The sequence below is a fragment of the Bombus affinis genome, chromosome 13 (assembly GCF_024516045.1).
Source record: "Bombus affinis isolate iyBomAffi1 chromosome 13, iyBomAffi1.2, whole genome shotgun sequence".
Taxonomy (NCBI): Eukaryota; Metazoa; Arthropoda; class Insecta; order Hymenoptera; family Apidae; genus Bombus; species Bombus affinis.
The window spans coordinates 6,982,152-6,996,474 of NC_066356.1; the positions used below are offsets into that span (position 1 = coordinate 6,982,152).

General features: G+C 30.6%; 5 protein-coding genes and 1 non-coding gene across 15 annotated transcripts; 1 reads left to right on the plus strand and 5 right to left on the minus strand.

Annotated features, from left to right (window-relative positions):
• Positions 1–314: 314 nt before the first annotated feature.
• Positions 315–421, minus strand: LOC126923778 (U6 spliceosomal RNA). Its single transcript, XR_007713313.1, has one exon. It is a non-coding gene; the product is annotated as a U6 spliceosomal RNA (small nuclear RNA).
• Positions 422–498: 77 nt separating this feature from the next.
• LOC126923396 (aspartate--tRNA ligase, cytoplasmic) lies at positions 499–3,621 on the minus strand. 2 transcript variants are annotated; one of them, XM_050736804.1, is made up of 12 exons: positions 3,502–3,621; positions 2,917–2,954; positions 2,757–2,841; positions 2,478–2,661; positions 2,304–2,406; positions 1,917–2,238; positions 1,666–1,837; positions 1,441–1,588; positions 1,176–1,365; positions 1,027–1,107; positions 842–953; positions 499–778 (listed from the first exon to the last, which is right to left on the minus strand). In XM_050736804.1, the coding sequence occupies exons 2-12, from the start codon at positions 2,952–2,954 to the stop codon at positions 615–617; spliced, it is 1,599 nt and encodes a 532-aa protein (XP_050592761.1). In that variant the 5' UTR covers positions 3,502–3,621; the 3' UTR covers positions 499–614. The 2 variants fall into 2 exon arrangements, with proteins under 2 accessions (XP_050592761.1, XP_050592760.1); XM_050736803.1 differs by lacking the exon at positions 3,502–3,621 and adding an exon at positions 3,104–3,252.
• On the minus strand, positions 2,778–6,585 carry LOC126923397 (prohibitin-2). 4 transcript variants are annotated; one of them, XM_050736807.1, is made up of 7 exons: positions 6,124–6,585; positions 5,667–5,929; positions 5,270–5,587; positions 5,111–5,188; positions 4,940–5,036; positions 2,917–2,954; positions 2,778–2,841 (listed from the first exon to the last, which is right to left on the minus strand). In XM_050736807.1, the coding sequence occupies exons 1-6, from the start codon at positions 6,230–6,232 to the stop codon at positions 2,941–2,943; spliced, it is 879 nt and encodes a 292-aa protein (XP_050592764.1). In that variant the 5' UTR covers positions 6,233–6,585; the 3' UTR covers positions 2,778–2,841; positions 2,917–2,940. The 4 variants fall into 4 exon arrangements, 3 of the variants coding, with proteins under 3 accessions (XP_050592764.1, XP_050592763.1, XP_050592762.1); XR_007713142.1 differs by lacking the exons at positions 2,778–2,841; positions 2,917–2,954 and adding exons at positions 3,101–3,187; positions 3,502–4,740; XM_050736806.1 differs by lacking the exons at positions 2,778–2,841; positions 2,917–2,954 and adding an exon at positions 3,101–4,725.
• A 187-nt stretch (positions 6,586–6,772) lies between these two features.
• On the plus strand, positions 6,773–8,017 carry LOC126923402 (succinate dehydrogenase cytochrome b560 subunit, mitochondrial-like). The gene is made up of 5 exons (XM_050736813.1): positions 6,773–6,937; positions 7,017–7,073; positions 7,161–7,360; positions 7,439–7,581; positions 7,666–8,017. The coding sequence occupies exons 1-5, from the start codon at positions 6,912–6,914 to the stop codon at positions 7,768–7,770; spliced, it is 531 nt and encodes a 176-aa protein (XP_050592770.1). The 5' UTR covers positions 6,773–6,911; the 3' UTR covers positions 7,771–8,017.
• Positions 7,948–9,657, minus strand: LOC126923398 (replication factor C subunit 3). Of its 2 annotated transcripts, none has more exons than XM_050736808.1 (5): positions 9,351–9,657; positions 9,064–9,201; positions 8,839–9,004; positions 8,442–8,760; positions 7,948–8,358 (listed from the first exon to the last, which is right to left on the minus strand). In XM_050736808.1, exons 1-5 carry the CDS (start codon positions 9,435–9,437, stop codon positions 8,001–8,003), a joined length of 1,068 nt encoding a protein of 355 aa, XP_050592765.1. In that variant the 5' UTR covers positions 9,438–9,657; the 3' UTR covers positions 7,948–8,000. The 2 variants fall into 2 exon arrangements, with proteins under 2 accessions (XP_050592765.1, XP_050592766.1); XM_050736809.1 differs by lacking the exon at positions 9,351–9,657 and adding an exon at positions 9,308–9,326.
• A 1,057-nt stretch (positions 9,658–10,714) lies between these two features.
• LOC126923392 (ras association domain-containing protein 8) lies at positions 10,715–14,321 on the minus strand. Of its 5 annotated transcripts, none has more exons than XM_050736794.1 (10): positions 14,191–14,321; positions 13,742–13,868; positions 13,506–13,616; positions 13,130–13,426; positions 12,688–13,047; positions 12,353–12,514; positions 12,145–12,261; positions 11,412–11,551; positions 11,038–11,345; positions 10,715–10,972 (listed from the first exon to the last, which is right to left on the minus strand). In XM_050736794.1, exons 2-10 carry the CDS (start codon positions 13,811–13,813, stop codon positions 10,872–10,874), a joined length of 1,668 nt encoding a protein of 555 aa, XP_050592751.1. In that variant the 5' UTR covers positions 13,814–13,868; positions 14,191–14,321; the 3' UTR covers positions 10,715–10,871. The 5 variants fall into 5 exon arrangements, with proteins under 5 accessions (XP_050592751.1, XP_050592752.1, XP_050592750.1 ...); XM_050736795.1 differs by having other exon boundaries at positions 14,047–14,195; XM_050736793.1 differs by lacking the exon at positions 14,191–14,321 and adding an exon at positions 13,961–14,184.
• Positions 14,322–14,323: the final 2 nt, after the last annotated feature.

Consider the following 14,323-nt stretch of genomic DNA (forward strand, 5'->3'; position numbering starts at 1 on the left):
GTCGGGCAATGCTCCAGCGTGTGCTGCGCCGAGTCCACATCCGCATCGCAGTGGTGGCAATGCGCGGTCGCCTCTTTCCCGATTCGGTGCAGGTACTCACTGAAGCACCCGTGCCCGGTGAGCACCTGCGTCACCCTGTAGGTCAGGGGAGGCTCGCCACCGTTCAACCAAACGTCCCAGTTTGGAAGGACGGCCTTGAGGACCCTCAGCCCCGGCGCGCCTGCTCTCGTGTCTAGGCTGGCGCGCCATTTATCAAGCAGGGCCCGCCGAGCCTGAACCCTAACATCGGCGTCCACCGGGCCGATCCCGTCAGAAAAAATGTGGAACGCTTCACGATTTTGCGTGTCATCCTTACGCAGGGGCCATGCTAATCTTCTCTATATCGTTCCAATTTTAGTAAATGTACTGCCGAAGCAAGTACATAGACATTATACCTAATTGAAATTATTTGTAGAGATGTTTAGTTTCAGTTAGGTACATTATACCTAACTGAAAGCGTATTCAAAATGTCTGTTTATTGCTTTTTTCAATGATATAGTAATTACAAATGATACAAATGTATTCATTATACATTAATATATATGTACTGCACGAATTATTTTAAAGTTGAAATTTTATGGCGTAATACGTTTAGGATCACGAGGGAACATCGAGACTTTTCTAATGTTGTCTAAGCCAAGATATAACATAACAACACGCTCCAATCCAATACCACCACCAGCATGGGGAGGGCAACCATATTTAAATGCATCAATATATGATCTTATCTTTTCTATGTCTACAATTAAAAAAATATGTTACATTATTACTGCAAACATATAAAAATATAAAATATTCCTACCAATTTCATGATGCTTTGCACGTTCTGTAAGAAGTTCAGGATCATGAATACGTTGCGCACCAGACATAATTTCTTCACCACGCATGAACATGTCATAAGAATTTGATGTTTTCTGTAATAAATATAACATATTTAATGTATTATTGTAACGCATTATTCTAAAAATAGGTATTCTAAGAGCTTACCGGATTATTTGGATCTGGCATGGTATAAAACGGTCTTACTGCCAATGGATAATTATCCAAGATGTAAAAATCCGTATCATACTAGAAGTAAGACAATATTGAGAAAAGTAGATTCATATCTACAAATAATATTTTGAAGAAAAACCCACTTTTGCTTTAACAAGTTTGCCTAACAATTTTTCATCCGGCGTAGATAAATCATCTTCTTCACCCAAAGTTACACCAGCTTCCGCTAATAATTCAATAGCATCCTTAAATTCTAATTTCAAAGGCGGATCTAAAAATTTAAATGGTTCGACATTATACTGCTGACGTACAGCCTCGATTTCGGCAGCGTAACTGAAATTAAATATAAGATTAGTATTTTACAATTACAGAAAAAGTCTTTTACATCTTTTAGTCAACTTTACTAACTTGTCACGGAGACCTTTAAACATCTCTACAAATAACTGTCCAATAGTATCAACTACTTCGTGATAATGGTATTTGAATGCCATTTCTAAATCGAGACCGACGAATTCTGTCAAATGTCTATGAGTATTTGAATCTTCAGCTCTAAAGACTAAGAAATTCCCATACATAATAACATATTTCCAAAAAATGAAATGAAAGAATTAAATTTTTTAAATTAAACATTACCTGCTCCTGTTGTAAAAACTTTATCAAAGTCAGCAGCTATTGCCATTTGTTTATAAAGTTGTGGAGACTGTGCTAAATAAGCATTTCCTTTAAAATATGATACTGTGAATACATTTGCACCACCTTCACTTGCAGCAGATATAATTTTTGGTGTATGAATTTCAACAAATCCCTATAAACAAAAATATGTGAATAAAATTCTATATGCTGTTTACAATTTTGTAGAATTTATTACTTTACTGACAACCTACTTTACTTGTAAGTATATCTCTGAATAATTTACAGACACCTGCTTCTATTCTATATATAGCCTGATTAGCTGGAGTCCTTAGATCCAAGACTCTATTATCTAGTCTAGTATCTTGATTCACTTTTATGTTCAAAGCATTATCATCGACTTCCCCTACAGGTCTTGAAGCATCTTCAATTTGTAAAGGCAATTGTGGTTTTGCAGCACTTATTACAAAAATTTTTTCAATGTGAACTTCAACATCTTTTTGAGTACATGATTCAATTTGGGAAGGAACACATTTTACAACTGCTTCTATATCCACAATAGATTCTTTAGTAATGCTACAAAATAATTTTGTAAAATAAAAAGTAACATTAATTTTTATTAACTCATTTACACCACTTACTTGGATATAAATTTAATCATTTGTTTGCTGACTTTTTCATTGACTGCAACTAAACCTTGTATTGTATAAGATTGCTGTCTTAGAACGATAAAACACTGTTTACCTACAAGGGAAAAATATTTAACTTGATTATATAAATATTAAATGTTCTTGCTTTAATCTTAAACGATATACCTTTAGCACGACTAGTATGTAAACGTCCCCTTAACCATATAGTCTGATTTTCTAAACTGGGATTCAAATTTTTAACATCAGTAAATTTCCTTTCTGTGTGTTTCTCTTTACTCTGTATTAATCCTATTTCTCCATATTTCCCAACTGATATATCCTCTTCCTGAACTACATCTTGTTGTGCTTGCTATATATATAAATCAAAAATGCTTTATTGAAAGCCTACACATCAAATTTTAGAAAATAATTTTTTTTATTAAAATATCTAATGAATTAACTTACAATCTGAGCTTTACGTTCAGCTTTCTTTGCTGCTTTTTCTGCCTCTCTTTGCTGTTTCTTAAGAGCCTTCTTAGAAAGCTCATCGCTTAAGAAAGAAATGAAGAAACTCAAAAATATAATTATGAAATAACTGTCTTTTAAAAATAATAATTTATCTTACCTCTCTGTAGTTAAATTAGCACGTTTATCTTCTTTCATCTACAAATGTGATGCAATATCATATTAGTTTAACAGAACATATGGTTAAGTATATTATATAAAGAAAAAATAGAATAGATACAGAAAAAGTAAAAATAAATGTTTGCTTAAAATTACAATCTGAAATTTATTAAATTGAAAATATGCACCTTTATTTTATTCAAGCTTGAAAATAGCACGTAATTAATGACAAATTGCCAGTACTTTTCTTATCACATACGAGTAGAGGTTATCTAAATTGATCACATTAAATACATATATATACAAGCTAATAGAAATCAAAGAAAAAGCATTAAAAAGAGCGGCAAGGTATAAAAAGAAAGCCTTAGAATCAAAAAAGAAACTAGTAAAGAAGTGTATAAAGAAAAGAGAGAGGAACTGGGGAAATGGCCAAGAAGGGAAAAGAGCAAGAAAGAGAATGGAGGGACGCAGATAGAAGCAAGAGAAGAGCAAGAAAGGATGACAGCAGACCAAATTTTAGAAGAAAGAAGAAAAAGAGAAGCAGAAGAGAGAGGAAAAAGGATAAGGGAATCCAAATATAACATACATTACAGAAATATCGCCAAAGAAGGATTACCAAAGTACTTAGACGGGAGCATGAAGTGGAGGGACAGAAGAATATTAGCAAGATTCAGATGTGGAAATGAGACCAAAGCAAGGGAATACTGGAAAGAAGAGGGAGAAAAAAGATGCAGACTATGTAGAAGGAAAGAAGACCTGAAATATGTAATAGAAGAATGTGAAATAACGGGAGGACCAAAGGACATAGGAAAAACATTAAATGAGACTGGAGAAGGTTTAACAAAACTAAAAGCAATAACAGACAGGAGAAGGGCAATACAAGACGGGGAGAAACGACAGCAAGGAAGCACAGCAAGGAGGCAAAAGCCCAAAGTTGCAATAGTTTTTAGTCATTAGTTGTTAATTGTTAGTTTTTAGTTTTAGTTTTTAGAGGTAGAATAATTAAGAGAGTGCAATATAATAGAGTGGATAAGAGAGGAAATAAATATATAAGAAGCGAAATAGGTATAAGAGATGTAAAACCGAAAGTTCGTCCAAAGCCGAAAGGCACGGACTAAACAATAATAAAATAATAAAATACACATATACATATTCAAAAATTTTTCGGAAGCACACCTCCCAAGTGTGTTCCAAAACTTACCATTTTTTAAAGATAAGTTTTAAGTAACAAGGATACAAAGATATTATATAATTCCGAAACGATGTTCATTCAACACTTACGCTTTTAAATAAATGATTAATTAGAATATTATATCATAAAATTTGTATTATAAATGTCCAGACGAAGATCATGATTGTCGAGTATCAAATGATTTGTATTTCTAAGAATAAAAGAAGGATAAGGGGACAAACTGTAAATTAACTTTATTTTCTTATGTCGATAATTTGTAATATCGTCTTGTTAAAAGATTATTAAAATATGAATTCTTTAATATAAAATAAAAAGATTTTCATCTAGTCTATGACATTAACAAGATTTAGGTGAGGAATATGTTAGAGAAGATGAGCTCGCATCGCAATTTCTTTTTAAATATAGAATTAAAAGTTCAAGATCAAGAAACAATCATTTTTGCTCCACCATCTGCAGAATCCAATAAAATAGATACTTGTTCTTCTGGAGACATTGGTACAGAATCTCTAATTAATGGCCTTTCATTGGTTTTCACTGTTGCTTGTTGCTCAGATTTTAAAGTTTTCACAGCACTTTGCATAGCATCATTCCAGTTTCCCAAGCTCAGCCTTTTATCACCTGAAAAAACAGGAGCTCGAGATTTGCGAGCGAGCATCACCTTACCACAGGATATTAAAACAAATAACAAGAAATAGGTGCAGTGACATTTTTATATCTACAATCATCTAATGAATCTTTTTAATAATTTCTTTTGTTATCTACATATATAATGTTGAAAATCATATTACATATGATACGTATGAAAAAATATTTTATCGTCTTTATTTCTTACTTTTCAGTTTGTCTGATGAATCATCAAATGATGGATCTTGAATATTTAGCATCAAGCCATTACCACTAAGATACAAACGATTGGGAGAATTAGCAATCTAAAACAAAAATTACGTTTATTATATAATATTTCGATAAATCATTATAAAAAACAGAATTTTTCTATAATTACCGTGCGAGAAATGTTTTGTGCTGCACGGATTTTTCGTAATTTTAAATAACCTGGGTTTTGACTAAGAGCCAAGCCAAGGTACACTGGAGTTAAGGATATTTCCATTCAGAAAGAATATATACAACATTATAATTATTTATATTGTTTTTTAAAGGATATCATTTTGGCAGCTTCTGCTTCACCCTCTGCTTGAACAATTTTTTGTTGTTTCTCCTGTTTTGCTTTTTCTACGAAGAATGCAGCTCTTTGCGCCTCCTGTTGAGCAACTTGCTTAGATTCTACAGCAGCTGTATATTCTTTACCAAAACTTAATTCAGTTATTGACACATCATCTAAGACAATATTAAAATCTCTAGCACGTTCAGTTAATTCTTTTCTTACTAAATTTGAAACCTGTTGTCTCTGCGTAATTAGCTGAGATGCATTAAACTTTGCTACAACTGATTTTAATACTTCATTACAAATACTTGGCAAAACCTAAAACACAAACGATTATATCTCAATAACAATTTTATTGAAATTTTAATATGAAAATATTTTGATATTTTACACAAACCTTTTCATCATAATCAAGACCTAAATGACGATACATTGATGGTAACATAGTTGCATCAGGACGAGACAGCACACGAAGAGAAATATTGACCATTTGTAAATCTTTGGATCCTGTAGGGGAAGATAATTTCCTAGGCCTACTTCTAATGTCGTAAATAATTGGCCAATGAAACCATGGAATACGAAAATGAAGACCTTCAGTTAATATATCTTGTTGGATTCCTCCCAAACGAGAGAATATAATTGCTCTATGACCAGCTTCCACTGAAATAAGACATAATCATATAACTACAAATGTTTAAAAGCAAATGTTTTTTGCTTTAAATTTTATTTTTTTCATTAGTTTTTTATCAAATTTTATATATATATATACATATCGATAATAATTTGTATATATTACTTATAATATATAAATATTAATTTTTCTTTCTTTCTTTAGTAAATTGTGTAAACCAAACCTGTATACATAGATTTCCAAAAGCCATAACCCGTCACGCCGACCGCTGCAAGGCATGAAGCGGCAATTCCAATACCATTAGGAGCTTTAGGCAACTTAAATTCGTTCATTTTATTGTATAATATTATTTACTGCAGTTATGTCTATATTTTTTCACGATGATCTAAAAATTAATAATTTCTAACAAATATATTGTACTTTGAGATCAAAAATGCAATAACGATCTTTGAATGAAAAATGCTAGGCACGAGCCGGGATTCACAGCAAAGAACGATACCACAGAAAGCTTACATACTTGCAAACCATAAGGTGGCTATACTATATGCATATGATTTGTCCCCTATGAAGCCTTATTTTCAAGTGACGATGACGAAGAATATCTTCGTTTATTGCAATAGATAAAACACTAAATTTTCTAGTCTTCTCTACTGTCTCATTAATAAAATAATTTACTTAGTAATAAGTAAAAAATAATATCGGTATGAAAGACATATATAATCTATAATTGCTGACTAGACTGACACTAGTCAGCAATAGTTATAGTCGCAGCAATCAAATTTTGTTTACGTTTACTATCTCGCCTTGTTAGGCAGACTATAGAAATCATATGTCCCAATATGAGATAATTTTTTTAACTTTTATCTAATCGAATTACTTATATTACGCAATTTTGTCTAAGCCAAATAGCCAGAATAAATACTATAAAAAGACACATAATTTATATCACTGTTCATATACTTCAACATCTATGTATGTACGTTTAGAATTTAGAATTACGAATATAGTCACATGAACATGGCGCTGTGTTATATGAGGTAGTGAACTGTCGCTGAACTTTTTTAACAAATTTTGTTGTATTTAATAAGACTAATGTTAAAAATTGTTTTCGTTTAGATTGCTTTGCCGGCGAAGCATCAATCCTTGTACTTTCCGGAATTTATATACCTCCAGGTAATTTATTACATAATATGTAACCTTCGCTCTATTTAAATGTCATTTATGCTTTTTATAAATGAAATTATGAAAGTAATTTTCTAGCCCACGAAATGTTGCCATATCTAAACCATTGTTCACGGGAAGTACAATTTGCGAAACCCATGATGAGAAAAACATGCGCCTTAAAAGACCCATGTCACCACATTTGTCCATTTACCAAATTCAATTAACATCTTTTCTTTCAATTACACATCGTACAACAGGCATGATATTATCAAGTTATGCCATGTTGCTTGGTATAGGTAAAATTATTATTCATCTCTGCAGAATAAAGCTAGAAATAAAAATCTGTAAACAAATAATTTTTGTTGTAATTGCAGGAACATTACTTATCCCAGGTGGTATTCCTTGCCTCATAGAAATCATTACAAATTTAGGTTTGTCTGCACCTGTTCTTTTCACGGGAAAAACTTTGCTTGCTTTACCTGCTACGTATCATGTATTTAATGGATTTCGTCACTTGGTAATTAAAGTTTCTTAAAAACTATTGAATTTATATATGTTTCTAATTAATATTTTTTTGTTATTAATAAAATCTTGTTTATAGGCTTGGGATTTAGGAATGTTTCTTTCAATTAAGGAAGTGTATAGCACTGGTTATGCGGTAATTGCATTATCAACAATTTCTGCTATTGCTCTTGCCGCAATGTAAATTTAAACAATTATATTGTCACATTGATATAATTTCTATTGAAAATTAATTGTACTGTTAGATTAATGTGTTCCATCTTGTACTTTCGAAATTATATCTAATTTATGACAAAAACCAAAAATAGATATTATTAGTAGTTAATTTATAATAGTAGATACAAAATAATTTACGAATGTATGAACTGATTTAAAAATTATATTTTAATACATGCAAATATGTGAATAAATATATCACACAAAACCTTCAAGAGATGAATCGATAAATTTTTTGTAAATTGCCATAAATCGTGCGACAAATGCTTCTAAATGGAAAATTGGTTTTGATCCTCTGTGCATTCTATGTTCATATTCTGCTGCAACTGTTGCAATTTCAATTTTTAGCTGAAGATCACAATTTTTTATACATTCTTGTAAAAGACCCTTAAATATTAAATCACATGGTATAGCATGTGTTAATAATTCATAGAGCCTGTTTCTTATTGTAAGAAGCTTTTTTGGATTCTGTTCACTGACCATCATATTTGCTGTATTACGAATATACACTTGCCAATCTGGTTCTGTAATACTTTGGTCTGCAGTAAATGGATATCTAAAGATAAAAAGTGAATAAAGTGATATACTGTTTTAGTTAAATGTATCAAAACAAATTTATTGATGGATGAATATACTTACTGCTCAACTTTACAAGCTTCAAGCATTAATATCGCTCGTCTGAGGTTTCTGCCACTACATTCAGCCAATCTTGTAGCCAGTTCATCTGGTAAAGTTAAACCTTCGCGTTTACAAATTGAATGCAAAATATCTTTTATATCTGATATTGATGGTGCTGGAACTCTAATTCCTAAACATCGTGATCTGATAGCTGGCAGAACACGAGATGTTGAATTTGCACAAAGTATTAGCCTACATGTAGTGACATATTTCTCCATTGTTCTTCGAAGAGCATGTTGTGCCTCTTTTGTAAGTTGATCCACATTAGTCAGTAATACCACTAATAAAAAATTATAGCTATTAAAGAATGTACAAAATTAAATAATGATCAATCGTTAAATGAAACTTGAAAATTTACCTTTAAATTCTTTTTGTCCACTGGGATCTATTTGATGAGTTTGAGCTGTTGTTTTCACCAAGTCCATCACTACTACCCTATCATGTATACCAACATCGCTTGGGTTTACTTCAATGTGATAGTTGCTACTTATTGTTGTTATCTCTAGCTTCTTCTTGGAAGGTGTCTGAAATCATAAAGTTATCATTTTCAGAATCAAACTAAATATATAAAAATATATCTTACTTCAAATGTCATAGTTTCCATTCTTAATCTGTCAACACCACTTCCATATAATTCTCTTATAATACACATTATACGAGTCTTTTTTCCTGCCCCTGATGGTCCATAAACTAATAAATGTGGAAAATCTCCTTTTTGTATCTAAAATTATAATTATAAGTTATTTGAACACGTTTATATTCAATGATATTACAAAAAAAAAAAAAATAAATAACATACTTCTAGTATAACCTATTCTCTAACTTACTATTTACTGAACATATTTTAACTATATTTTAAGGCAATATTACCATGTTTTTTAAATAGTCTGCTTGTTTTTTATGATAATCCAATTTTCCAAGTGCTGTTGGACGATATTTATCTACCCAGAGACTCATATTTGCTTGAAGAATGTAGAAAACAACTGTTGTTATTTGAATTCTACTTAATTGAAGACGTAATAAATGATTATTAAATATTATATTAAAAGTATAAACACATTTCGAACATTTACTCGATTATTTAGCAGTAATTTTTTCTTTCACTTATGTATATGTGTATAATTCTAAACAAAGGATTAAATGATCCCGGTATATATTGCTTTTATGACGCTATGAAGTAACGAATTAAAAAGCGCGCGAAACTGTGAGCTATTGTTTTACACTTCTTACAACCCTATAATTAGGGTATATACATTAGATGTCTTTTTGTAAAATTACATAGATCAATAGATCTAAATAGATCAATAAACAATTCCATTTCAACTTTTAATTAAATTTTATCTTTTATTTGTATATTTTATTATACAATATATGTTTATTTCTAATAAAAAATTAACACACTTTGGTAGACACGTTGTAAAAAACAGATCAGTATTATCGACAATGAAATAATTACATACTCCAAGAGTATGTAGATTTTGTAAAAATGAAATTACATACGAAGTAAACTTAATCGTAGTATCATACTTAAAAGATCATTACTAATAATGGCAGTGTGAAGATGCTATGATATGCACTAATAATATAATTTATATGCACATATAAATCAATGAAGACTGTTATTATGTAAAATGAAGCGATTTTTTCATTTAAAACTACAATCAAATACAATCAAACACAATCAGATTTTTTATATAGGGTTAAGTTTGGTTGATAAAATAGAATGAACTCAATTTTGAAATGAGATTTGAATAATAGATTCTTAAATGTTTAGAAATAAAGTTGAAGTAAATTAACATACTTCAACAGAAGATAGAATAGAATATTTCAGATTTCATTATCACATGCTTTTAAGGATATGTACAAGATACACAACATATGTGTACTACATTAATATTTTAAGTGCAAATTAAATTAATATTGTATAGTGCACTAATATGTAAATGCTCTTAATTCACAGAATCATTTTGATTATAGAAAATATATAATCTTATCTCAAGTAATAATTCCATGAAATTTGCAACAATTTATAAGTACATTTACTTAAATTATATCATGCAAGTAGGTCGCATGATTTATAATTGTGATACTTTGGATAAATGTATTGTCCAATATTTTTTCTTTTGTCTTGGATATATACAAATAATGTTTAAGACTATTAATAAGACTTATACTTATTACTTAAGCTTGTTCAAAATTATATGGCCAGTAGATAAAAATAATTAGTGTATACATAAACAGTACGAAAGTAAAATATCTTATTCACTTACATTGATTTTACTAGAGGTGCAAACTGCACATGTAACCCTACATGAAATATTTAATTGCTTACTGTATTAAAAATAAAAAATATTACGTTCGATATCTCAAAGTATGTCGAATAATATATGTTTATACCCAAACACCATGTGGATTTTTACTCGTAGGTACCGCAGTCTCCAATTGTCTTGGTGAACCTATCATTTTACGCGTACTACCAGGTTTATGGGTACCTATATATAGAAATCGATAAATTAATTAACATTTTCAGTTACATTTTAATTTAAGTCACAAATACCTTCAAATAATGATTTGACTTGTTCATCTTGACAAGCAACAGCAAGACTTTGTAAATTAGCTTCTTTCATATCCGCTACTAATCGTTCTACTTGTAATTTTTTCTCAACAATTGCTGACTCTAAACTTACTACTTCCAATTTTAATGTTTCCGCACATTGAGAAGCTAGTTCAGCAGAACGTTTAGCTTGTTCTACTTCATTTTGAAGATGTTCGACTTCAGTAATGATTTTACGTTCCATTATTTGTCTTTCATCTGTTTCACGACTTATATTATGTTGTTCTATAGCAAGTTCTTCCATAACTAATCTGCAATGCAAAAGAACACAATTAACTTTGTGCTATATCAAAAAAGTTAAGCTTATAATCTTTTACCTAATTTTATTTTTGCACTGAAGTAATTCTGTCTCACAATTCGCAAGTTTTGATCTCAGTAAAGTAATTTCTGATTTTAATGTCTTTTCTTGTTGTCTAACTATTTCACTTTCTTCTTCGACATGTGCTAGTTCTTTTAGCTATAAAAACAAACATTATTACAAGAAGAGTTACCAAAATACTTAGAAGGGAGGATGAAATGGAAGGACAGAAAAATATTAGCAAGATTCAGATGTGGAAACGAGACCAAAGCAAGGGAATATTGGAAAGAAGAGGGAGAAAAAATATGCAGACTATGTAAAAGGAAAGAAGACCTGAGACATGTAATAGAAGAATGTGAAATAACAGGAGGACCAAAGGACACAGAAAAAATACTAAATGAGACTGGAGAAGGACTAACAGAACTAAAAGCAATAATAGAGAAGAGAAGGGCAATACAAGACGAGGAGGAATAACAATAAGGAAGCACAGCAAGGAGCCAAAAGCCCAAAAGTTGCCACAATTTTAGAGACAGAATAATTAAGGGAGTGTAATACAACAGAGTGGATAGGAGGGGAGGTAGATATATAAGAAGCGAAATAGGTAAGAGAGATGTAAAACCAAAAGCTCGTCCAAAGCCGAAAGGCACGGATTAAGCAATAATAAAATAAAATAAAAATAAAATAATAGAAACAAACACTATTACAATCATGATAATTATACAAAGTATTTTCATATTGTATGAAATACATACCTGTTCTTCAATAAGACGTCCTGTAGTTTCCATGCGATTCACTTCCTGAGAAATGAAATCCATCTGATGCATTTGTTCTCTATTTTTAGTTTCCCAATATAATATTTCAGCATCAAACTGAAGATAAATTATGAAATACATGTTTAAAAATTTTGTCACGATTAAATTATTAAAAATATAACTAAATATATAATTACGTAATTCGTACTTTAGTAAGATCCGCTTGCTGTGCATTAATAGTATCGCGTTGTTTATTGACTAGTCTAATAAGTTCAACATAGCGTTGAGTGTAAGCAACTGTAACCATATTTTGAGCTTGACCAGATAATTGGTTTACAGATTGAGCTTGCCCTTTTGTTTCTTGAAATTCCTAAACATACAAGAAGGATTAACAGCATTAATTGCAATAACTATATTATTGTTATCATTATATTATGTCTACACCAACATATTGATCTAGTTATCTATATCTGTGTATACCAATGTATTGATCTAACTATCTATATTTGTGTATATATTTAAAAAATATCTTGTCTGTAGAACCTGAATAAGATTTCTCTTTAGTTTGACAGAATTACTGGAAGATGGTTGATCTTCTTTATGAACATGAGGACTTCCAATATTTGTACTAGATTGAAACTGTGATCTTCCAGGACTATTTAAATTAGGTGGTGGAGGATCTCTGTATGGGGGTAAAGTTCTTAAAGGTGGTGAAGCTGGACCTGGAGGATCCCTATATGGGGGAACTTCACGCACTTTCTTTTGTGATAAATGTGTGTTACTTTCACTGCTACTAGCACGGGTAGGAGACTGAGCTGGTTTTTGCATATTTTTTCTTATATTCAATTCCTTATTTTTTAAATGCAACGTAGGTTGAACTATGGCAACATTTTCCATCTGAATCTAAAATATAAATATAAAATATGAAAAGATATTACACACAATTAGTTATGAGAATGCACAATATAATTTAAATATTATTTACTTCTGTATTATTTTCCATAACATGTCCATGTAATCCTCCAAACGTTAGTGATTTTCTGATGTCACGATTTCTATCAAGACATCCTTGTAAGTCATCAAATTCGGAATTTGGAGTTGTGGTATTTTTAGCATCATCTTGTGCACTATTATGTTCTGAGGCAGAACTCATCACACCATTTGATCGTGTACCATGGTTTAAACGAGTTCCTAATGAACTAGAAGCCTTATTATTTTCTGGAGTAGAACGTCTTAATATCAATTGAACTTCTGAAGAATATTCTCCCCATTTCATCAGAATCTTATTAAAAAAGTTTATATTATTATACAAACCCATATAAGTTATAAATTAATTCTTTAAAAATTGAATGCATTAATACCTTTAAAGGATTCTCATATGGAGCTAAAAGACGTTCGTTAGTTCTCCACCTTTCTATTAAAGTAAATCTACCTGTTTGGCCCGTTGCATGGGCAAGAGCATATACTACATCCTAAAAGTTACATTTTATTATACAGACTATGCTTCTATTAAATTATTAAAGTATGGAATTCAGTGTTTAAAATTATAAATATTACATCATCCAACGCAATTGTGATATTAAAAAATATAACTAACCTGACATGTAGTGGTTTCTGTAACACCACATACAATACGCTGTATTCCTTCTACCCATACTTTTAGCTCCATAACGTCACCAATTTAGAATCTCAAGATTAAGCCTTTGCATTGCAAAATTTTATTCCTGCAAAATGATAGACCACTCGTCAAACTTAAATTTATGTCGTATCATTAGAGTGAATATTTCACGCAATAAGAAAGTCAATGATTACATGCGTTCACTGATAATTATTATCAAGCTTCATTAAATAAACATGCTTGATAAAACTTAAATAATATTGCAATAATTCGTTGCTTATAACCTTAACTATATAATTATCAAAATGACAGATTTACGTCCATGTTAATGCAGAATATAGGTAAACGCTTTTCTCTACGTTCATTAGCAGTTTGGCCACTTTGTTAGAAAATTAGGCTTTTTTAATCAATAATTAATCGATATGCACCTTTAATAGACAAATGCATTTCTTTTACATATCCTCAACTTATACAACTCATAATATTTGATACTAAATAATCAAAGAAATTTAATAAGAAACATTCACTAGTACACGTAATTCTAATTTTACTACATCACAC

Coding starts and splice junctions, on each gene's coding strand:
- LOC126923397 (XM_050736805.1), bottom strand. CDS start 6,232: ATGAACGAATTTAAGTTGCCTAAAGCTCCTAATGGTATTGGAATTGCC. Junction 5,930..6,123: donor TTGGAAATCTATGTATACAG/GTTTGGTTTACA, acceptor GTCTTATTTCAG/TGGAAGCTGGTCATAGAGCA. Junction 4,741..4,939: donor TTCATCAGACAAACTGAAAA/GTAAGAAATAAA, acceptor GCAAATCTCGAG/CTCCTGTTTTTTCAGGTGAT.
- LOC126923396 (XM_050736804.1), bottom strand. CDS start 2,954: ATGAAAGAAGATAAACGTGCTAATTTAACTACAGAGAG. Junction 2,662..2,756: donor CTGAACGTAAAGCTCAGATT/GTAAGTTAATTC, acceptor TTATATATATAG/CAAGCACAACAAGATGTAGT. Junction 954..1,026: donor TGCCAGATCCAAATAATCCG/GTAAGCTCTTAG, acceptor TATTTATTACAG/AAAACATCAAATTCTTATGA.
- LOC126923402 (XM_050736813.1), top strand. CDS start 6,912: ATGAACATGGCGCTGTGTTATATGAG. Junction 7,361..7,438: donor TGCCATGTTGCTTGGTATAG/GTAAAATTATTA, acceptor TTGTAATTGCAG/GAACATTACTTATCCCAGGT. Junction 7,582..7,665: donor TTAATGGATTTCGTCACTTG/GTAATTAAAGTT, acceptor TCTTGTTTATAG/GCTTGGGATTTAGGAATGTT.
- LOC126923398 (XM_050736808.1), bottom strand. CDS start 9,437: ATGAGTCTCTGGGTAGATAAATATCGTCCAACAGCACTTGGAAAATTG. Junction 9,202..9,350: donor CAGACTATTTAAAAAACATG/GTAATATTGCCT, acceptor TTATAATTTTAG/ATACAAAAAGGAGATTTTCC. Junction 9,005..9,063: donor TGGAAACTATGACATTTGAA/GTAAGATATATT, acceptor TTATGATTTCAG/ACACCTTCCAAGAAGAAGCT.
- LOC126923392 (XM_050736794.1), bottom strand. CDS start 13,813: ATGGAGCTAAAAGTATGGGTAGAAGGAATACAGCGTATTGTATGTGGT. Junction 12,262..12,352: donor AGCAAGCGGATCTTACTAAA/GTACGAATTACG, acceptor ATTTATCTTCAG/TTTGATGCTGAAATATTATA. Junction 10,973..11,037: donor AGTCAAATCATTATTTGAAG/GTATTTGTGACT, acceptor TTCTATATATAG/GTACCCATAAACCTGGTAGT.